Here is a 26494-nt window from a genome sequence, read left to right on the forward strand (position 1 = left end):
TTCAAAATATAATTTTCGTTTGTTTATAAACATTGAAATGGAAATGTAAGAAACAATTAAAAAACTTACCCTAAAAATAAAACTTGGCAGTTTTTTGTATGCATGCATGTTTAATAAAGTGTATGCTTTTTTGATCTAAAAAGTGTATTTTCACGTCCAGTGTATTTTCACGTCCAGCCCATAGTTTTTTCAACATCTAAGATGATTTTTTACAATACAGGGTGAGTCATGAGGAACTGTACATACTCCTACCTCGTATAGAGGCCCCTATGGGGAATAACAAATGACCATTAAAAAGTGTCTGCTCCCATTGTTTAATAATATACAGGGCGAGTTTCGCATTTTGACAGAAATTTATATTCGTCATAATTCTTGAACGGTCAGATCAATGTGTCTCTTATTTTGGTCAATCGTTACACTATTACCACCTAATCAACTGATTTATTCAAACTAGAAAAAAATCAGGTCCGGCTTTAAAAAATTAGTTCGTTTGGGTCTTAGAAAAGAATTCACCCTGTATACGCTTTTTGGAAAACTATAATATTAACTTTACAAATTAGACAAATAGGCAATTAAAATGACATATTTATTTTTTTCCTCACACGATGACTTAATTTTTTATAAAAAAAATCAAATTTGACTATGAATTAAAAATTTGGTAAAGTGAACCAAAGATTTAAAAAAAATTAACTTTTATTACAAAAATTAATTTTTTTAAACAAATATTTGATTTATGTTACCACCCAATCAACTGATTTATTCAAACTAGAAAAAAATCAGGTCCGGCTTTAAAAAATTAGTTCGTTTGGGTCTTAGAAAAAATTTCACCCTGTATACGCTTTTGGAAACTCCAATATGAATTTTACAAATTAGACAAATAGGCAATTAAAATGGCATATTTATTTTTTTCCCCACACGATTACTTAATTTTTTATTAAAAAAACAAATTTGTCAAAATCGCAATTTCACCATAAAAATAAAAAAAATAAACAACGTTTTTCTTAAAATTAAAAGTTTCAACATTTTTTTTCTATAACACGTCTAGATCTAAAACTCCCCGTAACACTTCTCTTTGGACTCTATAGTTTAACATAGACGTGATCAGATAGAGAAATTTTAAATTTTTTTCACTTAATTTTTGCGATTTAACTTTGCAATTCACGAATCTGCACCTTTTATTTTTAAAAATTCATAACTTTTACGAGAAGAAGACTGAAAGTCTACAACAATTGTCATAGTCTTCACAATGGTAAGAGATATGTGCTGTAAAAATTTCAGAAAAAAAAATTTAAAATGGAACGTTGTAGCGAGTTAAACCGTGATTTCATCTTTTTTTTTTTTCATTTTTAGGTTAAAATTCCGATTTTGACAAATTTGATTTTTTAATAAAAAATTAAGTAATCGTGTGGGGAAAAAATAAATATGTCATTTTAATTGCCTATTTGTCTAATTTGTAAAATTCATATTAGAGTTTTTAAAAAGCGTATACAGGGTGAAATTTTTTCTAAGACCAAAACGAAATAATTTTTTAAATCCGGGCCTGATTTTTTTCTAGTTTGAATAAATCAGTTGATTGGGTGGTAACATATATTAAATATTTGTTCAAAAAAAATTAATTTTTGTAATAGAAGTAAATTTTTTTAAATCTATGGTTCACTTTACCAAACTTTTAATTATTATTCATAGTCAAATTTGATTTTTTTATAAAAAATTAAGCAATCATGTGGGGAAAAAATTATGACGAATATAAATTTCTGTCAAAATGCGAAACTCGCCCTGTATATTATTAAACAAGGAGAGCAGAAACTTTTTAATGGTCATTTGTTATTCCCCATAGGAGCCTCTATACGAGGTAGGAGTATGTACAGTTCCTCATGACTCACCCTGTATATAGATTCGGGTTATAACGTCCTGCGACGTTGTCCGATGCCCAATTGCCATCGCGTCATATCATTACAATTTTCTTCTGTCAATCCTCGTTCGCTCATTGATCTTCGAACTCCTTCCATCCACGATTTCTTTGGTCTTCCTCGTTTCCTGTGTTCCGGTGGTATCCATTTTGCCACTTTCTTTGGTAGCTTTTCTTCTGGCATTATTTGAACATGCCCATACCATGCAAGCTGTTTTCACTCTATGCAGTCAGTCACAGTTTCTTTTAGACACATTTCTTCCTTTATTGTGGTGTTTCGAACCCTATCAAGTTTCGTTTTTCTAGCTGCTCTTTTTAATGCATCCATTTCTGTGGCTTCTATTTTCCTTATTTGATATTTTTTAAGACGCCATGTTTCAGATCCGTACAACAGTGTGCTTTTTATCAGTGTGTCATACAGGGTGTCTGCGTAACTTGGAACCATATGGGAAACTTTCTTAATATCAATTTTACGAAAAGAAGTTAATAAAGTGCTCTGCATAGTCTAAAACCTAAGAATCAATGATCAGATATCAAATTTTATCAACAGTATACGAGGTATGTCAAAAAATATGAATTTCGCTCAAAAGTAAAGTGCCTTTATATTTCACAATAGGGAGTTTTTGTTGCTACGTAACGTACGCATCTCCGTATACGTAAAGCAACTAACGTGTCGTAGAGGATGAATGTTAAAATAGGTAGTTTTTGTAACTGCCTTAACGCAACGTAAAGCAAATCGTAAAGTCATTTTTAAATTCCGTTGACATTAAAAAATAAAACAATGTTCACACAATATACAATTAATATACAAATGTAAAAAAAGATAAATGAATGATGAAATTGTATGGTTTTAATTGCTTCTATTTAAATATAAAAATATTATTTTTCCTTAGGTTAAAATTTTTTTATTTTTGTTTATACCTACTTTTTAGTTGTAAATTATTGTATACCTACATCAGAATTCCAGTAGGTATAATGTAAATAGTGTGGTAATATTTATTTGAAAATTTTACTGAAACTAGGTCATTTGTTTATCTAGTTATTAATTGTGGTGATCACTGTATTTCTTAAATTAATACAAGATTTGTTTGTTTTGCTTTATTAATAGACAACTTAAAAACAATAAAATTTTAAATCTATTATGAAGCTCCAATTTCCAATTACAAACACAGAATAATTTTACTCAAATAGACTAAACCAATAACCAATATAACCTTAAAATGTTTATAAACAGGTAGTACGCTGATGAAATGTTCATTTGGTAGGTAATCGGGCAAGATCCTCGTGTGCATTCGGTGACTTTCGGCTCGATAGGGATGCGTATGAACCTAACGTACCAGCCCGTAACCTTAGGTAATACGTATCGCGATACGGGAGTTCAACCATTAATGCGCAAGCGTATATGTCAAAAAGATGCGTTACGTTTACGTATTTGTGTGCACAAAAACTCCCTAATATCGAAAATTGTCATTGAGAAAAGTTGTTTGTAATTAAAAATTGTGTTATAATCTGCATTTACACTCTTCTAATTGAAAAAAAAAAAATTTTGAAAATTTTCCTCAAATCACGGAAACCTAACATCCTTTTTATTTATGATAGCTCCGTTATTATTAATTTTAGGTATATAAAAAAATATGAATTTCGCTGAAGAGTAAATTATCTTAATTTTTCACAATATTAAAATTTGTTATTATAAAAAGTTGTTCAGAATTAAAAACTATGTTTCAATATGCAATTGCATCCTTCTAGTTGAAATATTGTGAACTATAAAGGTATTTTATTCTTGAGCGAAAATATCATATTTTTTGACATACCTCGTATAAAATGGAAAAAAATTGATATCTTATTATTGCATCTTAGTTTTTTGACTATTCGGACATTTTTATAAAGAATAACTTTTTTCGCAAAATTAATAATAACGGAGTTATCTTAAATAAAAAGGATGTTGGGTATCCGTAATTTGAGAAAAATTTAAAAAAAATTCAATTAGAAGAGTGTAAATGCATATTATAACATAATTTTTAATTCCAAACAACTTTTCTTAATAACAATTTTTGATATTGTGAAATATAAAGGCACTTTTCTCTTGAGCGAAATTCATATTTTTGGACGTACCTGGTATATTATTGATAAATTTTGATATCTGATGATTGCATCTTAGGTTTTAGACTAGGCAGAGCACTTTATGAAGAATAACTTTTTTCCGTAAAATTGATATTAAAAAAGTTTCGCATATGGTTTCAAGTTACGCAGACACACTGTATATTTTCAATTTTCTTTTGTTTTCCTATGTCAGTACTCCATAATATTCCATTCAGAGATTTAATTAATTTTCTAGCTTTATTTCTTCTACAGCTTATCTCTGCTTCATCCGTTCCTTCTTTGTTAAAATTTATGCCCAGGTATCTACAGTCTTCACATCGTTTTATTGTTTTCCTGTTGTAGGTCAGAGGTACAACGTCTTTTCCATGTTCATTATCAGGCTCCATTTTTCAAATTCCTGATTCAATTTTCGTGTCATGTACTCGAGAGCCTCTTTGTCATTTGCACATATTACTTGATCCCACGTGTTGTTAACACTTTCCATGCGACCTTATTAAATTTATTACTGATTCCTGAAGAGTTGCTTTCCACTTTTCATCTAATGCTGTTTTTAGCTCCGCCACTGTCACTGGTATTGGATTACGGACCCGAACTCTGCGTTTGAGATTATCCCATAGGTACTTGATGGGATTCATATCCGAACTTAATGAAGGTCAGCCCATTGTTGTTATATTGGTGTTGGCCAGGTAATCTTTCCTAATCCGCGCTGTGTGCCATCGAGCGTTATCATACTTTAGCATGAAGCTGTTGCCCGTGTAGCCGGTGTAGGAAACAACATTATATTGGAGAATATCCGTGATGTGATGAGAAACCCCCTCCGCGACCACTACCAGGCACGAACACAAGCTCTGTTTTTCCTTCTAAAGATAAAGTACCCCAAAATATACACGAACCACCTCCATAGTTGACTGTTTCGAGTTTCGACACTGTAGCATTCGGCAAATCGTTCTCCGGGCCTCCGATAGACCTGTCGTCTTCTGTCATTGCTTTACAAGCACATTCGACTCTCATCACAGAATAAGGCCCGGTGCAAATTGAACCTAAGCGAGACACAACCTGCGCCAGTGGGGCGGGTGACCCGTGCATTTATTTTTCTAGCGCACCGCATATTGAACACAAGCCAACCCAACCGTTGGTCATCGACGTGGCGAATAGAACGGGCAAGCGTCCCTAGTAGTCGTAGCGGTATGACACCGAAGCGGGTGCATAAAAACATATCTTACACTGAGTATTTTATTTTTGCACATAATATCTACATATTTAAAATAATCTCTCCCCTACTGCTCGGTCATAACTCATATTCCTAAATTTACTACTCGGATCACAATCATTTACAATTACTGCAGGATCGCAATCATTAACAATTACTGCAGGTCATAATTCATAATTCCTCCGCTACTGATCGGCCATAAAAAATAACAATCTGCATATTTCGTTTTTAATTTGCATAAACAAATATGATGTAATAAACAAAAATGTAATATGCCGACAAGTTGAATTTGAGGGTAATGTGATTTTGTAAAGGCATAACTTTGATTATTAATTTCGTATCGCCGCTTATTTAGTCTACCAAAAGTTATCAGAATTTAATGACAAAGACAACGCAGTTTTCACTCGGGGTGTTGACTATGCTAATACTTTTATTTATCATAATAAATTGTACTTAGGTACCATCCGTATTCATTTCAGATACTTCCATCTCGCAAACAAAAACACGTAAAAATAAACATCTGGCGGTGAGTCATGCGTCCCAAGACCCAAGAAAACTGTACGCTGATGACAAACGTTCCCAAGCGTGACCTGTGAACGCATGAACTGATTGTAGGATGCGCAATACTGTACGCCGTTCGCCGACGCAGGTTGTGTCTCGCTTAGGTTCAATTTACGCCGGGCCTAAAACTCTGCCTTGGGCCAAGGTCCCAATTGACGCGTTCTCGGGCAAACTGAAGTCGAGCTTGTTTCTGACGTGCGTTCAAATTGGGCCGTGGGTTAGCTCGTCTGGGAGTCAAAGTGGCAGCCTTAAGCCTTCTCCTACCGATCCACTGAGTGACGGTGACACTTTGAACATTCCTTAAGGATTGTTGAAGCTCAACTTCTGTCACGTGCCGATTCCGCAAGACACTCAGGACAATAAATCTATCATCCCTCTCTGTCATTACACGTCACCGACCCGAATCTGGTCGTCCACTGTAGTTACCGGTCTCCTGGTGTCGACGGTAAGCCCTTGAGACTGCAGACTGCGTCATAAGCAGGTGACGGGCGACAGTCCTCAGACTATATCCCTCTCGTATTATGCTATTACCTGGACCGCCATCTATTTTGTAAAATATTCACTTACTGCCTTTCGATGTGTACACACAGGTCAACCTTTGAAAAGCGACTGAGACGACCACCGGTAAATTCATAGAGGTCTAAATTGCGTAAAAATGCCCGTTACAATGTTTGCTGCATTTCCTATGCCATACAAAAGACAAATTTTACAGCACGTTGCCAATTTGCATAAAACAATTATTTTTTGGAAGCTCTATAATAGACCATATTTTTTGCATTAGTTGTTTTAATTCACACAACATGAAATTACTAAGCATAAACTACAATTCATCGAGTAAGTCGATTTTTTTGGTCTCAAGTGTATAATAATTTTATTTTCCATCAAAATGAAAATACATTTTTGCGACACGTAATATTCACACATCAGCTCTTTTGTAGCTGTATGCGTCATTCATTTTTACCATGTTTAGCGGTTTTTTATTCTTGTTTATGAAGAAATGCCTACAATTAACCAAGCTACGATATCTACTTAATTTCGCACTTGTAGTTAGTTGACTTCTAAGAATTTTTGATTTATTTGCAGGTATCGAAAGTCAAAGTGCAAGAATGCACGGTTTACCGTAACTGCTTAGAGTGTTTGGGAGTGAAAGATCCATACTGCGGATGGTGTTCTTTAGAAAATAAGTAAGTAGATATTATTTTATTTATTAGTTTATCTACATTCACAATCAAGATGCAGTAAAAGTAAACAAACCGAGACACGTTAACTCTTACAAAGAGCACTCCTGTCCTGAATTATGATTTACAATGTATATGTTACGGTAAAAGTAGATAATACATGATAGAATGATGTCAGTGAAATTTGTAATTGATAAAGAGGTATTGAATGTTGTGTGTGTATGCTCCTCAAATAGGTCTGGGTGAGAATGAAAGAAGAGCTTTCTATGACCAATTAGGAGACGTACTGAGTGATATTCCAGCAGAGGAGAAAGTTATAATAGGAGGTGATTTCAATGCACATGTGGGCCAAGCCAAGACAGGATATGAAACAATACATGGGGGATTAGGCTTTGGAACTAGAAATTAAGCTGGAGATGACATGCTTGAATTAGCAACAGCATTGGATATGGCGATTGTTAACACATTCTTTAAAAAGAGAGAAACTCAACACATTACCTACAAAAGTGGACAACATCAATCCCACATAGACTACTTCATGATAAGGAAAGAAGACATACGTGAATGCAAGGACTGCAAGGTAATAGTTAGTGAGACAGTCAGCCAACAACATAAGCTGATTGTTCTGGACATCGAAGTAAAAAGCGAAACTAAACAAAAATATCGGAGAGGGCCACAAAAAATCAAGTGGTGGATGCTAAAAGATGAGAAAGAAGATCTATTCAGGGAAAGAATAGTAGAAAAAATATGTTGGAACATGAAAGGAAGCCCTAACACAATTTGGAGAAAAATGGCCAACATTATTAGAGAGACTGCTATTGAAATACTTGGGAAAATGTCAGGAAAAAAGTTTGAGGATAAAGAGACTTCGTGGTGGTCAAACGAAGTACAAGGAAAAATAAAAGAGAAGCGAACATTATATAAAATGTGGCAAGAAACCAGATCCGACACAGATCTTCAAAACTATACGGTGGCAAAAAAATAAGCGAAAGTAGCAGTAGCAAAAGCCAAAGCAGAATACTAGTTCACGAAAAGGATGTCAAAAAGAGATGGAGAAAGTACTTTGACAGCTTATGAAATGAAGAATTTGACAGATAGCCTGTAGAGTCACCGGAGACAGTAGCAACAATGGTCACCAAAATAACAAACGAGGAAGTGGCTCAAGCGCTTAAAAAAAATAAAGAAAGGAAAAGCGGTAGGACCAGATGATATTCCTGGGGAAGTATAGAGAGCATTGGGAGAAACAGGAACAAGGTGGCTAGCAGGTTTATTTAATAGAATTTTGGAAGTTGGACAAATGCCAGACGAATGGAGAAGCAGTATACTAGTACCTGTCTATAGTACAAATCAATTTACCATTCGCAAAGAATTATTCTTTCTCTAGACATGGTTCCAAAACTAAACAATTCATGGAGCGAGTATGCTAGAAAAACGTATTTGTCGGGTGGGCAAGGCTATCAGTGATGTGCTTGCAAAAATAAATGTAAACCAGATAAGTGTAAATATAAAAAAATTTAAAGTTATGTAATTCCAAGTACCATGAGAGTTTGCCTTTTGACATCTCACAACAAATAGTAAGTAATTAAATAAAGTAGTAGTAATAATTCAGGCAAAAAACTCAATTCTGGTTAAACAAAATTGTCTCTTGTTTTTAATGCAGTAAAATAAAAATCGCCCTTTTTGAATAATTGTTGAAATTTATTGTTTTTATTTCATCATTTTATACTTTTACCGCTGGTCCTTGGTAATTGTATACAATCACCGGTAAAAGTAGATAATTGAAAATAATTTCCTACATTTACCGTCGACTCTGCTAATTGTATACAATTACCAAGTATCTACTCTTACCGTAACATATATACATTGTAAATCACAAATAATGATTTACAAATTTTATACATTGTAGATTATGATTCAGGAGTGTTTCTTGTAACAGTTAACGTATCTCGGTTTGTTTACTACTACTGCATCTTGATTTTGATTTTAGTATAGTTCCTACTATATCTTTGTCTTATTAAAATGATTTGAACCTTAGAGATCTATTGATTAACTAGCTGACCCCCCGAAGTTCGTACCGACTTAGAAATATATAAATGATTTGTCAAAGTTCAAAAAATAAAAATTAACAGAAAATCAAAAAAATACTTAAGAATATTATGTAATGTAAAAGTATATTTTTATTTAATTAGAAGAGGTAAATATTTAGATGGCTATTAAAAAATGACGGTTGGTGATCGAAAAGTGAAAATTTAGGGTTGTATGTATCTTTTGGTTCCACATTATATAAAATTGAGAAAAAACAGTTTGTCCAAAAAAATAAAAAAAATGTCAAGGGGGCAAGTTAGACCCTTTTCACTTAGGTTGGTCGTACCAACTCTTAAACCTTCCCGGGTTCATGCACAACAACTTTTCTTAAGGTCATCATGTGATCAAATGCATGGTTTACGATTCTTTAAAGGACATACAAACATTTATTTTTATTTATATAGATATGTTTTTTTTTATATTTTAAACATTAAAAATACACCTAATCTACAAGATTAATCAGTATTTTTTCTTTAACGTAATTTTACTAAAATTGTTTGTAAACTAGATGACATCTTGGTCCATCCTAGCTTTTTTTGACATGAAAAGCCCACTTCTTTGTTGTGGCTACACAGCACAGCACTGACTCTCCTTTTCACTATTTGCTCACGTCCTTGTTGAGGCTACAATGCACAACACTAACCAAGCCTAGCAAAACTTCACACATTACACAAACTCAAACGGTTTAGTCCTTCGCATCTGGTGTTGGTTGACAAGAAACTGAAGTACTCTATGGTTGGGATGCTTATGGAGCCTCTCTTCATGTCTCCTGGCGACTTTCTTAATTTCAATAGGAATATATTCGACTTTAAGGTCTCTATGTAAATTGTCATTCCGAACATACCAAGGAACGCCTACAATATTCCTTAGTATTCGGTTCTGGAGCGTTTCTAAGTTTCTATAATTACTTTTTTTGTATAGCCCCATGATTGTAGGCCATAGATCCACACTGGTTTCAATATCTGTTTGTAACTCAGTACTTTCTTCGGGATGGAAAGTTGAGAGTACCCACTTATCACCCCATACATATTTTTGTACTTTATCTTCAACTGTTCAGTTTTCTTTTTACCATGCTCATTCCATTTGAGTTTGATGTCCAGATTTAAACCCAGGTATTTAGCTGTTTTTTATTAGGAACAATGCTGCTGTTTAAGACAATCGAGAGATAATTGATTTTCTTGTTAGTAAAGTTAATATGAACTAATTTCTGTTCATTAAACTTTATACGCCATTTTTTGGACCAGCGTTCTATGCCATTAATTGCATTTTGTAGGTTAACCGTAGATTATTCTATAGTTGCTCCTATTGTAAGGACTGCTATATCATCAGCAAATGTGGCTAGTTGAATGTTTTCTCTCTCCGGAATGTCAGATGTATCCAAAAGGTATAGTACTGGTCCAAGAATGCTACGTTTGTGGAACCCCTGAGTTTATTGGCTTTAACTCGGAGTAGGTGCTCGTTTTCCATCTTAACTCTAAATGTTCGCTGGTGTAGGCATGACTGCAAAATTTCAACGAGTTGCATAGAAAATTATATGGTTGTTGTTGAATTATATGGTTCATTCTTCGTAGTAGCACTTTTTCAAAAACTTTTGAGATTATGGATAGTAAGGAGATTGACGTTTATGATGTTAATTCATGGTTATCTTGTTCTACTTTGGGTATCATTATGACCTCTCCAGTTTTTCAAAGGATGGGAACTTATGTAAATCTAAAAGATGCATTTATTAGGGTAGTAGCTTTACTATGGATTTTCTAGGTAATTGTTTTAATATTTCACCATTGATCAGGTCAAACCCAGGCGCTTTTTTTGTATTGATGTTCTTGATTAATTTTTGGACTTCTTTTATTGTAGTCAATTGTATGTTAACAGAATCAGTAGCTACTCGTTCATCGTCTACATGAGTTTTCCCAGGGGTTGGTTGAAATATATTTTCTAAATAATCAGCAAACGCATCCACTTTCTCTTTGGGATTTCTTGCACATGTTCTGTTCTCTTTTCGTAAAGAAGGTTTATGTTAAACTGGCTTATTTATCTTTTTAGCCGCCTTCCAGTGGGAGTTATCAGTGGATCGGTGTATTCATCATCAGTTAGTTCTCTCAGGTAGGTACTTAGTGATTGACTCGTTTTTAATTTTAGCTATTTCTCTTTGGAAAGCCTGTTTAGCTTTTTTTTATTTTCAGTTATTCGAGTCCCTTGCCATACCTTCCGATCCTTTCTGTTTTTCTGAATCAACTATCTATTTTTTTGGGGTAATTGTTTCCTTCTGTTTTTCTTTGAATTATGATTAATATGTTAAAATGCATTTTTTGGAACTGCTTTAACGGCACCTTTCATTTTAGCTTGTTTATTTGTCTTGAAAATCACCGAGAACTACTTAATTTATAGTGTTCAGAAAGCGCAGGTTTTAGTTTTAAAATTGATAATTCTCATTAATGTTTTGTATGATATTCTGTTAATAATTAAAAAAATCATTACTGAAGTGGCTATAAACTGAAACTTTAAAATTAGAATCAATAAAACGAATTGATTAAAATATTCAAGTCAAGCAGAAATGTCTAGCATCACCTTTACATTCAACATTCAGCGGATCGAACAAGTTAACATGTTCTGACATTGGAGAAACGGGTTAACCAATGATCTCCTCCAACGATGAAATTAAATAAGTAAGAGCCAGTAACGTTTAAATTTTTTACTACTTACTATCTAGCTAGGCAAGTACATTTAAACCTGAATTTTGTTTTTTGATGTGTGTTGTGACATCTGAATGAATTCATATCAAGCGAGGTGTGAAAGAGCCTCTCACCTAAATTATTTATAAGTCCTCGAATAAAAATCCACAAGGAAAAAGTTTTCCTGTAGTTGGCTGTATACCATGTAATAAAAAAACAGTAAAATCCTTTTTAAAAGGTATATATTTAAAATCCCTAAAAAGGGCTACATCACAATCACATAACTAGTTTTCGACTGGTTTATCAGTCATCATCAGTGCTTACCTAAAATGAATATAACCTGGTAAAATAATGCAGATTTTGAAATTTTGACTGCTGTTAAGAAAAGTTGTAGGTTATACTCACGTGAAATTTACATTCTAACCACCAAGATATAATTTAACAAAAATATGTGGGTCAAAGCCCTGTATAAGTAATCCCTGAAGGAAGCATCGGTTGAAAATGCTAACTTAAGCATGGATGTTTAAGGTATTTTAGTAATATGCCCCAGGTAACCAGTGGCGGCTCGTGGTAATTTAAGGAGGGTGTTCAATTAAAGAATGTAATTATACAAACGGTGAATAAGCGCCGCGGGCGAAAAATTTTTGGGGCCTCGCCAAAAGATGTTCTGTAAAATGAAACCTATCTTTGACCCGATTAGTCAGGATGTCACACACTTTTTTTTGTTTTGTTCAGAATATGATACCTACTGAATGATGGCGCTTCTTCGGTGGTGAAGGTGGACGCAGAAGTTACGAATATTGAAATGGCTTTGTCAAAACTGTTTAAAAATCCGTTTATTTTAACGGCATCCAAAGACCGAGATTGAAATTATAGTTTTATTCTTTGAAAACACTAAACATGGAAAACAAAATAAAGAATGTAGTTTATCACACCCGCATAATCACGCAAGTTTTTCTATATTGTTCAACTTTAAAACAATGTTTAAACTTTTTGTTTCTTATTGCACATTCTTGTACCAAGTTTATCTCCGGCCAAGTTAGTCCATTCTTTTTATAAGCAGTCGATTTTCAAAACTATTTGCATTATCTTTTATAAACTTCACTGAATATGGCTCCATCCTAAAAAAACTACCTACCAATATTGTATTTAATAAATTCCCACAATAGAAAATGCCAAACTGTAAATCGAAACCCTCCGCCCCGGTCTCTGTGTGCAGTGCACAAACTCACAATGTTTTAAGATAGGAGAATCGCTGGTTCACGGATTTAAGAGCTCTCGTTCTTCTATAGGGTTACTGTATAGTGGCTGGGTTCAATTTGAATTCTGCACCTACCACGTGCATCTAGCGTAGCGGTGTTGTGCAAATAAATTATGTGATTAATAAATACAGTTATATTTTAATGATACTATGATATTTATGAGATTTAAGAAAAAATATTTTAATGATATTTATGAGATTTTTAAAAATATGTATTTTAATAAATTTGATTGGGTGTTCACTGCACAAGTGAACCAATGGAGAAACCGCCCCTGCAGGTAACATCTGAGCTGTGGTTTGACTTGTTCACATGGTGAAAGTATGGCAGCAAGTGACAATGAAATGGATAGAGACCTCCGAACGATGACAAGACAGAAATGACAGTTCCACAGGATTCGAATACGCCTTTAAAATGCTAAAATGCGAAAATTGAGGAATAAAAATAGATGGGGAAATGCTCAATCATCTGCGTTTTGCCGACGATATAGTATTTATTACCGAAGATCTGGGTGAAGCACAACAAATGTTAAAAGAATTAGAAGTCGTATCTTCAACAATAGGTCTAAAAATGAACCTCAGTAAGACCAAATTTATGATAAATTTAGTTCCCAGCAAATACCTAACCATCCAAAATCAAGTGATCGAATTGACAGAAAAGTACATATATCTCGATCATGAAATCAGAATAAGCCAGGATAATCAGACCTTCGAATTTCAACGACGAATAACACTTGCTTGGGCGGCGTATGGTTCACTAAGAGATATATTTAATAGCAACATCCCGATAGCTATGAAACGGAAGACATTTGACCAATGCGTTCTTCCTCATGACATACGGAGCAGAAACTCACGCTCAGAAAAACAACAGCACTGAAAATGCGAGTTGCCCAAAGGCGCATGGAAAGATCGATTCTGGGCGTGACAAAAAAAGACAAAATAAGGAACAAAGACCTAAGAAAAAGAGAAGGTACCACTGATGCGAACGCAGTGTTGCCAATCGCATTTCTCTAGATTATCCGATGATCGCTCGAAAAATATCCGATTTGTTACGAAAAGGTATACGCTAGGTCCAAAATTATTCTGTTATTAAAATCAATGTTGCCAATGTTATTCTTTTAGTCCCCTTAACAACCATCAAATAACAAAATCCGTTGTTCGTACGCCAATCAGTTGATTGTAATCAATTATAATTATGATAATTAACATAATTAATTGATTAATTAATTATTAATTATCAATTAACGTAACAATTATTAACATAATTGATTAATTAATCAATTAATCTCATAATTGTAATCAATTATGTTTTCAGCAACCCAATCAAAGTTGACATTGACAGTAATTAAATATTTGATAATGATCAGTTGATTCCATTTCTGATTAGCGTTCGAACAACCGGCCCTTTAATATGCTGGATTCTCTGTTTCACAGTTTAAAAAATTTCGTTTATAGATGAAAATCTCGTATCCTAGCTGATTACCTAATTCATGTATGTAAATACTATTTACTTACTATTATTATATTATTCGTATTTTGTATTATCGTAAGTGTTAAATTCTAATTAAATCTAAATATTTCATTATTTGGATCCGTTATATTTATTATAATTATTTAAGTAAAAAAAACACTTTTAAATATTATTTTATTAAAACGTAATAATTACCTAAAACTAGGTACTAGAAAAATAAATAATAAATAAATCAATACAAAAAAACTACAGCTACATTAATAGCATAGGCGCAAAATTTCTGGTCAAAGCTTTTAAAATGCATTATTTTTTTCGAGTTCTGAGAAATCTAATAAGTAGTATTTAAAAATTTAAAAGCAGAATGAAATATGTATTACATTATTACCGAGGGCCGAAAATCCCTGAAGATAATTTTTATTATAATAAGTTACAGGGGTGAAAGAAAAAGAGAATATTGAGTGTGATTTTTAATTTCAAATATCTCATTCAAAAGAAACATTTTGTTTATTCTAAGGGACTTTCGGCCCTCGGTAATAATGTAATCTTTCATTCTGCGTTCAAATTTTTCAAAAATATTAATTAGTTTTCTCAGGATTCGAAAAAAATGAACACGTTTAAAGATTATTTCAAACAGACGTTTACTTAAGCACTGCACTACATAAAATGAAAATAAAACTAAATCGTGCGTGAATTCGCTTTCATAGGTTTAAAGACTAAAAACTAAAAACTCATAAATAACATCAGAGGGCAGACGGTTTCTGAAATTTGAATTGGAGTAGTATGCCTTAAGTGGAGGCACTTGTGCATTTAAATTCTAAACAAAAGAATTGGCACATGTCCCTTTTGTCAAAAGATGAAAAGTATCGGATGTCACTAACATTCATCCAGTATTTGTGGAACCAAAGAAAATTCATGTGTTGTTGGTGTTGGCAATATATGGATGAGAAAGATTTAGTAGATGGTAGATACACTGAAAAATATACGCAAATATCCGATTTATTTAAAGGTACGAAGAAGATACGACAACTCTCAAAAAGGTACGCAAATCGGATAATTATCCGCCGATTGGCAACACTGGTCGAACGTATAGCCAAGCTGAAATGGAATTGGGCAGGTCATGTAGCAAGACTAAAGGAATGAACAGATTGCTGCGGTTAATCGTTACGTCGAAGATAACATCGCAATGCGAAATTTTCACGAGACGACCGGCCGCGGTGATTAATGAGAAATCGGTGCGACGATATCTCGAAGCGATAACGTTAGTACTGCGTTATATTTTGTTAACGCAGCCGGCTGCGTTTTCTGTCGTTGTCGTTGCGAATTTACAATGGTTCTAACAGAGAAGTTAATAGAATTGGTTAAAAATTATTCAATTCTTTATGATTTGGCACACCAGGATTATAAAAACATCAGAAAGAAGGATAAATTATGGGATGAATTAGGCCAAGAGATAAAATAATCTCGTATTTTACCAAGTATTTTAATTTAGAGTTTTTATTCACTTGAATTATTTTATTATTATTTATTATGCTAAAGCAACTAGCAAGATCAAATCTTCCTCCGATTCTGAAGAACCCATTCCAGACTTGCTGTAGTCGTCGGTTCAATGTGATCAATTAGACAAAACACGTCGTCGTCACAGCGACTATCGCAGCAATGTGTTCATGACATGAAAACGAAATGTCGCTTATTGTTCGGGAATCCTTATTTCTTTATTTTATATTGACTATCATTCTAATATTTATTTATTTCGTGTAGAATAAGTTTTAGATAATTTACTAATTATATTTAGTGGCTTTTCTCTGCCCTCTTTAAAAATGATGCAGAATAACCTTGTGTGTCTTCTAATTTAAATAAATGCTCAATATCAATTTTTACTCATCCACAAGCACAAAAATCGCTTTGCGCATCATATACAGACATGCTCCGTTGAGTACCTTAAGGACAGAAGGTACGACTTCGCGTCAAGCCTTCAACGGTGAAAGAACTCCCAAAATTCCGAACTTTTCGTGATTTGACGGTACCGTCGCGCGTCGCGTCGCACGTGCATCGTGAATTCCATGGAAGGAGTCCGTTAAAAGGAGCGGTGATGAATTGAGTAGTCACCCTTGGGTCTGCATAGTTTACCAAATCCTAACGAACACCAATTTTTAAGGTAAGCGATTTGCGCATAACTTGTGGAACCATATTTAAAATAAATCTTTTTAAACGCTTTTATTTAGTTCAATCGTTTGCGTCAAATCTTTAGACGTTAATTTGACTGCCTTTTCTTCAATGGAAATGAATGAAATTTTGCAGACATATGGATTCGCGGGAACAATACACGAATAGTCGATCAAAATTTTTTTATGTTTATGAATTGTTTAAATAAAAAAAAAACGATTTTAATGGAAAATGCTTAAATTCTCTTGTTTTTTACAATGTAGAAACTTGCAACTTTTACAAATTGTAGCTAATTATATGAACTATACATAATTTCACTTTTTACGTTGTTTGCTTACGTTATGCTTCATACAGAGAGGGGCTAAATTATGGAATATATTAATTTTATCTAAAATGGACCACTTTGGAGAAAAATCGCGAAACAGGTCGATTTTTATTTTTAAATTACAATTTTTTTGCATATATTTCATACTAGTGACGTCATCCATCTGGGCGTGATGACGTAATCAATGATTTTTTTAAATGGGAATAGGGGTCGTGTGGCACCTCATTTGAAACGGTGTTCAATTCTCTATTCAGTAATATAAATAATAATATCATTATTTATAGAGGGTGACCAAAAAAATAATTTTTGAATTAAATTAATTGACGCAAAAGAAGAATGTATGTAATTTATTTAACTAAAAATACATTGTATTGCTGTCAGTAAATAGAAAAAAATGCTTATTTCACAAATAAACATTTCTTTTCGCTTAAATTAAATCACAAACAGCCTCCCACCTACCACTTGGCAGTTTGAACATTTAATTTAAGCGAAAAGCAATGTTTATTTGCCAAATAAACATTATTTCCTATTTTCTGAAAGTGATAGAATGTATTTTGAGTTAAATAAATTGCATACATTCTTCTTTTTTCGTCAATTAATTTAATTCAAAAATTTATTTTTTGGCCACCCTGTATAAAAAATTATGTAAATATTTACATTACTTGATAGAGAATTGAAGAACCTTTCAAACGAGCTACCACACGACCCCTATTCTCATTTAAAAAAATCATCGATTACGTCATCACGCCCAGATGAATGACGTCACTAGTATGAAATATATGCAAAAAATTGTAATTTAAAAATCAAAATCGACCTGTTTCGGGATTTTTCTCCAAAGTCGTCCATTTTAGAGAAAATTAATTTATTCCATAATTTAGCCCTTCTCTGTATCTAAACAATAAAGTTTCAAATTTACCCAGTTTCTGTCCGATTTCTATTCAGTTTTCAGCGAAAAAAAGTTATGGCACCGCAGAGGGACGAATGCTGCCCTTAGTATTGTCGTGGGCTTCGACTGTCCATAAAACGCAAGGTTCGACTGTTGACTACGCTGCGCTGTCGTGAACTTGGGCCCGAAAGTGTTTGCGTAAGGACAGGCCTAACGACGTTCTACACCTTCGTTGCGGGGTATGCCTCTCAGAGGAAAGGGGGGAAACTTATATGCAAGCGAAAGTTGGTAACAATGCATTTATAACAGAATACTCAAATCATATGTTTTAGTATTGAATACTTTATAAAAATAAATTATAATAAATTACGGAAATTACGGAATAAATTGTAATAAATAAATTAAAAATAAATGGTACGGTAAACAATCCTCATTTTTTAATATGTTATTCCTTACAAAAAAACCTTTAATTTAAGCACAAATAATTAAAAATCGTAAATTTGGGTCAAAAGTTATTAACTTTTTAAGAATTCCCATAAGAGCCCATGTTAAAACTTAACTTTGACCCTTAATAGTAATTAAACGGCACGGTAAAACAATTTTTAAAAAATCAAGTCTTAGTTTTTTGAAGTAAACTATAACTAACATACTAAAATTTCATGCAAATCCTTAATTCTTTGCCGAAGGTGTAGAACGTCACCTGCATTGAGCGTGCAAAGCTTAGGCTACGGCTCCACAGGCGAGAAATTGACGCTAGCAATAGCAGTAAAATGAACTTAAGGTTCCGCGGAACGGAATGGGAATAGCCGAACTGAACCGACTACGCACAAGTCCTGTAGTCGGTTCACTTCGGCTATTCCTGTTCCGTTCCGCGGAAATCTTAACCCGGCACCTGCCACGTGGGGTGCTATCAGCACCCCATAACACATTTTTATCAAATATTTGGTATTTCAAGTTTGGTAACGGAGCTGTGCGTCATAGTAGCTTTCTATAATATTATATAGCATAGATGTGTTAGTGTTTGAAGTGGTTATTTAGTGTCATTCTGAACTTATAGCTCTAAAGTCGAATTGGGGTGTCATCATATGGCACTTTAAGTTTTAAATTTTTTTTGTATTTTTGATAAACAGGTCAAATTTACATGTTTTATTGAAATAAATGATTTAAATTATTAATATAAACTATATACTCACTAAATCTTAATTTTTTTAGATATTTTACTTGACTTCATTTATTATGGCTTGGTACTTGCTAATTTGGTTATGACAACTTTTTCATTTTATTTTTTAACTTTTTTAACATATTAGTGGCTAATAAGTCAATAAAACATGTTTTTTTTATATCCTTGTGTTACTTAACACATTATTTTGTTTTTTAAACAAGTAGATCACAGCAAATTTTTAAGGGGTGCTGTGAGCACCCCACGTGGCAGTTGACGCCTTGCAAAGCCACGTGGCAGGTGCCGGGTTAAATTCATTTTACTGCTACTGCTAGCGTCAATTTCTCGCCCGTGGAGCCGTTCGCTTACGTTTCATTGAGCGGAGTGCGATCATTAAAGTACGTATCCATACAAGGGTGAACCCCGCTCGGTGTAGCTGCTCAAATGGATACAGCATGCGCTCTCTTACATATAAACCGCAAACCGGTTGAAACGAAGAGTGTACACGCCAAGCGGCGATCACCGACGTATTTACTATGTGACGCTACTACACCGAGCGAGGTTTACCTTTGTATGGAATACGTACCTTTAGACTGCTTGCGCATCGAAGAACTGCATTGCGAGAAATTAACAGCGTCTACTCCGTGCAATAGTAAAGTATTACTAGAGATGGAAATACTGCGAAAACTGTAATAGTCGTAAATAATGATTTTGATTTAAGAAATGTATAAAGAAATTACAGAAAATGTACAATGTATGTATCAAAAGTTAAAATAAATGCAAGAAAGGTATCTGTCATATACCTACATCCTTTTTTTAAACATGACGATATATTTTAATGTTTGAAAAGTGTAAGACTAAAAAGTAAAAAATAAAACAATATGAATTTTTTTTAAGAAACGCTTTTATTTAGTTATGAATGACTAAAAGTTAAAATATAAAAAAATCAACTAAAAAGCAAAAAATAAAAAAATCAAACTCGACGGATTATTCGAAAAACACGTTCGTTAAAAAAATGAAAAAATCTAACACATTCGTTAAAGAAAAGCGTGGGGCGCGTCTTCATCGAATAAACGGTTTTCACCCCACGCTTTTCTTTAACGAATGTGTTAGATTTTTTCATTTTTTTAACGAACGTTTCTTTCGAATAATTCGTCGAGTTTGATTTTTTTATTTTTTGCTTTTTAGTTGATTTCGCATTTTCGATTATCGCAGCAATCTGTTCATTCCTTAAAAGACTCTAGATCAGGTGGGCCGCATGCGGCCCTCTAGCGTTTTTTATGCGGCCCGAAGGCTAACTGAAGGGCCATGTGATCAAATTATTTGTCAAATTTCACGTGTTTTCTCTAATTATTTGATAGTGTGCCGATGTGTTTGAGGCGTGTTTGGGAGTGAGGCAGACAATTTAATTACTTTAATTTTAAATTATATTGAAATTTTTAAGAACTCTGATTAAAAAGCAAGGTATTATTAACTTTTAATAATAAATTAATAAAGTTAATGAACAAATACTCATTTTAAAAATAATCAATACTTATTTACTACATTGCAATGACCCTTTTAGTAATCACAAGAAAAATTCAGGTCCGGATTAACAACAAAAAAATTTTAAATAATTGTGACCTTGAAACAACACCCTTTATATTAAAATTTTCAAAATTCCTCTGCACATTTAAAACTAAATTTAATTGCTCGCTTCAATTTTTTGCGCAGACAATTTAATGACATTAATTTTAAAATAATTATATCGAAATTTTTGTTTTGAAAGTATGAGTTCTTAAAATTTCGACATAATTTCAAAATTAAAGTCATTGAATTGTCTGCGCAAAAAATGGAAGCTCCATTAACACATTCACGGATACGACTGCATATGAAGTCATTTACTCCATAAGAAGACGTGTCTACATATGAAGCGTGACCGTGAATGTGTTAAAGCTCTTTTCAAATGTGCAAACGGGTTTTGAAAATTTCCTGGACCTGGATTTTTCTTGTGATTAGTAGTTGGGTGGTTTGTATTCTAAATGCGACATATATGTACCAAATATCAAAAAAATATACAAGGTAGTTCTTAAGTTATGGGTCCAGAAAGAAATGGGCAAAATCGATAAAACACACTGTAACTCGGTTATAAAGTCGGTGGAGCAATTAATTTAGTATGTCTAGAACCGCCTCATTTACCTTTATTCACCATTCAAGTATTTCCGTTTCCCAATGAAACACCCTGTATACTACTTCATCTTGATTGCGGCCCGCAAGCTGTGGCAATAGCTACTATGTGGCCCAGGAAAGAAAAAGGTTGAGTATCGCTGCTCTAGATGGACCAGAAAATTAATTATTGACTGGCGCCCAAGAAAAGACAAACGCAACAGAGGACGACCACCAATACGCTGGATGGACGACATTAAACGAATATCCAAGAAATGGCAACAAAACGCACAGAACCGTGGAGAGTGGCGGAAAATGGGAGAGACCTATGTCCACCAGTGGATGGAAGAGTTTGAATGATGATGATGATCATGATGTGTGTTGTGATATAACCTCAACAATAACAAATTGGCGGTCACGCAGCTTCTAACAAAATTCTTTTTTAATCTTTTCTTTGAGGACGATTTCCCGGGTGGAAATCAAAACGTCAGTATATTTTAGGTAATAATGTAATTTTCATTACAACAAAACCGTGGCTAATCCCATACAAACATAATACAAAATAAACATCCAGTTACCTTTTACAAAAATGTTGGAATCTTATAAACTAATTAAAGAATTTATCATTATATTGTACATTTATAGTGATTTAATTTATCGAAAATACATTTAAAACTCCTTCCAGTCATTAGTCTTTTCAAAAGATTCTTGAATAATAGTTTTCCAGTATTTACTATTTCATTGGGAAAACTTCGTTTTCCTGAAGAACTTTACAACTTAAATGGATAAGCCTGGATCTAAACTAACTGATGAAAGAGAATTCTGCGGATACGTTTCAATCTAGTGAGTACTTTTCATTGAAGTTGTGGAGATAAATGTACTTTACTTTTTTCTTGAAAGAGTATCACTAGAACGGGAACTTAAATTGGATAAAAATGTATTAAAATACTATTTATAAATAAGTGAACGAAAGGACAGGTAATTGCTAATATGTATACTGGAAAGTTTATTATAGAAAAATTAATCAACAAAGTTTCTTTAAATAAAAAAAATGTTTCTCTCGTCGCTTTTTCAATTTCATGACATACAAACTTTTCTGTTATGATCATATTATAAGCGAAGACTAGACATTTCCTATGCTTAATGCTATATTCGGCTACAAAGTGCCGAAGAGGAACAACTGAACCAATAATATAAAAGAAAAACAAGAAGCATTGAAACTCTAGAAGAAAAGACACATGGATCTCTGAACAAATGCAAGAATTAGAAACGAATAATAAAGATAACAAAAAATTGTTCGAATATACAGGGTGATTCACCACTAACGGGACGGAAGATTACAGAGAAATGGTAAAAGATTTGAAATTTTTTTTAAATTAATAGTTTGTAAGTTGATAAAAGCTACATTTTAAAATAATTTTTAAATATACAGGGTGTGCCAATAAATATCGGCGTATTAAAGTTATATTTTTTCTTATGGAACACCCTGTATTTTATTACATTTTTTAATTGCCCGCAAAAAGTAAGGTATAGTTTCATAAGGCTTCCCTATACCTATGTACAGAGTGTTCTGAGTTATGTTGACTTTTCTTAAAATGTAAAGTTTTAAAATAAGGCTTATTCTCAAGTTATTTAAGAAATTATAAAAATATTACTTTTACATCTAAATAGTTGGATATTGGTTGAAGTATTCCATGACTAATTATTACACATTTGTGTACAGGGTGTTCAGAATTTACAGTTTCATTATTGAAGTATTGAATGTGTCATATGATGCTTATTTTAAATAGGACACCATGTATATTAATAAATAATTATACTAAACAAATTTACCTCTTTCGAATGGTATATGGATGTCCTATACCTAGGTCTCATAGTTTTTGCGTAATTTACAATTATTTAAATTCTTAATCTGTAAATCGATTTTAAAACAAGAGATGAAGTTAATTAATGTCATTGTATGACATTGTTATTTTATAACAATATGGTCTGGTAATTATCTTATAATTAATGCATTCCATGATTGATTATTACACATTTATTTACAGGGTATTCAAAATTTACAGTTTCATTATTGGATTATTCAATGTAGCGTAGCATAATATGATGGTTATTTTATTAGAACACCAAGTATATTAATCAATGATTATACTAAACACAGGTTCCTCTTTCGAATGGTATTAGATGTTCTATAACTAGGAGTCATAGTTTTTGCGTAATTTACAATTTTCTTAAACGGTACATCGATTTTAAAAATATTTATAGTCACTCTCGATTTTTAAATCCATTATCTTGGCATAGTTGTTATAGAGTGTAGTTGTAAATAAATATGTAGATATATTTTTATTTGCTGATTTGTAAAATACATTTTTTCGTTATTGAAAATAACTAAATACAAAACGAAACATAAAGAATCTTAATAAAATAAATACATAAATAATAAAAAATGAACCACAACTTACTATAATATAAGTAAAAAATTATCAGTTATGTATGTACAGTTACGGTCACTGAATAGTTTACACTTTAATTTTTACATTGTAATACTGCAAAAATAGCAGTACTAGCAGTGTGGTACGGATTTGATAACTGTCAAAGTCAAAAAATTTAGAAGTCAATGCTTGTGAAAAATTTCAGAAATGTTGAAAAATAAAATAAAACGATATCAAACTCCTCCAAAATGATTCGAATGCATTTGAGTGATGCGCAAAAAGCAAGAGCAGTTGCCAAACTCGAAGAAGGTTGGTCACTAAGGCAAGTTGCTGCAGATTTAAACGTGAGCCATATGTGTATATGGAAAATCAAACAAAGATGTGTTTATCAATATTTAATATAAAATAGATTTAAAATAAAAGGGTATTTTAAAACTAGACTTCCTTATTTTCGTTATTAATATCATAATCAAATTTATTCAAAAAGACTTCTTTCTATACTTTTCATTTTGTTAAATTTTGTAAAATATATTATTTATATTATTTTGATTTTTTAATTTTATACAACCTATTCTAGGTACACCACTGGTAACGTCACTTTGACGTAAAAGGTGCGTTTACACGGGGTAAAAATTTAAAAAATCGGCTCCTAGATACATATTCCTGTAAACTATTTAATGACCGCAACTGTACATGTTCAAAATGTTTATACAACAAGCGATTTTAAATGATTTGTTTACATTATTTAGCATAGCTGGTGTTATAGACGCAAAAGCGTTCGAAATTCTTAATTTCATAAAAATATCATCTGAAGTAGTAGGGTAGGAAGTATAGCATTTACAATATTTTTAATAAATATAACCCCATTTAAAAAAAATCATCTTGGTCAATCCTGGTGACCTAGGTGGCCAAATATATGGCCCGAATCTATCTATCCATTTCTTTCTAAATTTTATGTCGAGGTTGTTTTTAACATCACGTCAAAAATAAGCAGGAGCTCCGTCCAATTGGAGCCACATGTTTGTTCGCACGCTAAGTGGAAGGTTTTAAGAAGGATCCAAAAAACTTGTTTTAAGAAATTTAAAAAAGTTGCTCCATTCAGATTTTCTGCGATTTTACTCGCTCAGAATAGGCACTGCCCCAAACAACACTTCATGGATGTTGGCGATCAACAGTAAAATGTTTGTTTACTGTATCATAATAAAATGAAATCTATGTCTATTAACTAGACGAATATTATGAAAAGTAGGTAGATTCGTCTGTACACAATACATTCTTAAAAAAACTCAGGATCTTCTCCAAATTCTAAAGTCTATAAACGAAAAGTTAAACGTTCCTGTTCTGTCTAATGATGGTGAAGTTGAGTTTTATATGGATGATAGTGGTCTTTCTTATGTATTCTACATACACTCGTTTGACTGATTTCCAATTGACTCGAAATTTTTCACGTACTAGTATTTGGGATTTCCGTAACAGAAAGCAGGACATCAAGTTCGTTGACGTCATCAAAAATAAATGGTTTATTTTTATTTAACTTTTCGTGGCTATGCAACATTACCAGTAGCACGTAATCTATCGAGAAATCTCTCAAAAACGTCCTTTTTTGGGTGTCTTCTATCAGGATACTTTTAGGCGTAAACTTTAGAAGCTAAGAGGCAATTTAAAAATATTCCCCAATGCAAAGTAGCGTGTCTACCCTTTCATAGATAGCGTGATTATTCATTTTTAGGGACAATTAAATTTGAATGAAATTGGCTCTGCCAAAACCGTTTTTAAGTAAAAAAAATTGAATATCATACACGGATGTTTATAGGTTTGATAATTACCAGACCGTACTGTCATAAACTGACAATGTCATACAATGACATTAATTACCTACATCTTTTGTTTTAAAATCAATTTACAGATTAAAAATTTAAATAATTGTAAATTACGCAAAAACTATGACACCTAGGTATAGGACATCCATATACCATTCGAAAGAGGTAAATTTGCTTAGTATAATTATTTATTAATATACATGGTGTTCCATTTAAAATAAGCATCATATGACACATTGAATACTTCCAATAATGAAATGTAAATTTTGTACACCCTGTAGACCAATGTGTAATAATTAATCATGGAATACATTCAACCAATATCCAACTATTTAGATGTAAAAGTAATGTTTTTATAATTTCTTAAATAATTTGAGAATAAGCCTTCTTTTAAAACTTTACATTTTAAGAAAAGTCAACATAACTCAGAACACTCTGTACATAGGTATAGGGAAGCCTTATGAAACTGTACCTTATTTTTTGCGGACAATTAAAAAATGCAATAAAATACAGGGTGTTCCATAAGAAAAAATATAACTTTGATACGCCGCCATTTATTGGAACACCGTGTATATTTCAAAATAATTTTAAGATGTAGCTTTTATCAACTTACAAACTATTCAATTTAAATTTTTTTCAAATCTTTTACCATTTCGCTGTAATCTTCCGTCCCGTTAGTGGTGACTCACCCTGTATAAAACAGTAATATAGTACCAAAAAATCTATCACAAAAATAAACACAAAAGATTGGGAAAACATTTCACGGACCTATACAAAAACAACCAAAAGGTAGATTCAGAAGATGAGGACATAAGAGATAACAGATATCGATATGAAGAGGAAGGCGCACCTACTTATCAGGAATTCATGGAGGTACAGTATTTCTCATGATCATCTTTCAGTGCGTCACAGTTTTTCGATTTCTTTCTAACGCATTAAATTGTATGTTACAGAAAAAAAGGCACGTCGGTGATTACATTTCGTCGGTGACATTTTTATAACATTTATTCTAGTTGTCGATAGATGGCGCCATAATAAAAAAAATAATTTTTTTTTAATTAGATAATAATATTACAAATATAATCTGTATAATTTATAAGACTATACAAATCAAAGA

The 26494-nt window shown here is 32.7% G+C and overlaps 1 protein-coding gene across 4 annotated transcripts in view; it reads left to right on the top strand.

Annotated features, from left to right (window-relative positions):
• LOC114333243 (plexin-A4) overlaps nucleotides 1–26494 on the top strand; it is a 933823-nt gene that overhangs the window by 722363 nt on the left and 184966 nt on the right. For all 4 annotated transcript variants that reach the window (XM_050663388.1, XM_050663391.1, XM_050663390.1 and 1 more), the window contains one exon: nucleotides 6867–6967. In XM_050663388.1, the coding sequence (XP_050519345.1) occupies nucleotides 6867–6967 (101 nt within the window). The remainder of the gene's footprint in view (nucleotides 1–6866; nucleotides 6968–26494) is intronic.

Source organism: Diabrotica virgifera, chromosome 10 (genome assembly GCF_917563875.1).
Source record: "Diabrotica virgifera virgifera chromosome 10, PGI_DIABVI_V3a".
NCBI lineage: Eukaryota > Metazoa > Arthropoda > Insecta > Coleoptera > Chrysomelidae > Diabrotica > Diabrotica virgifera.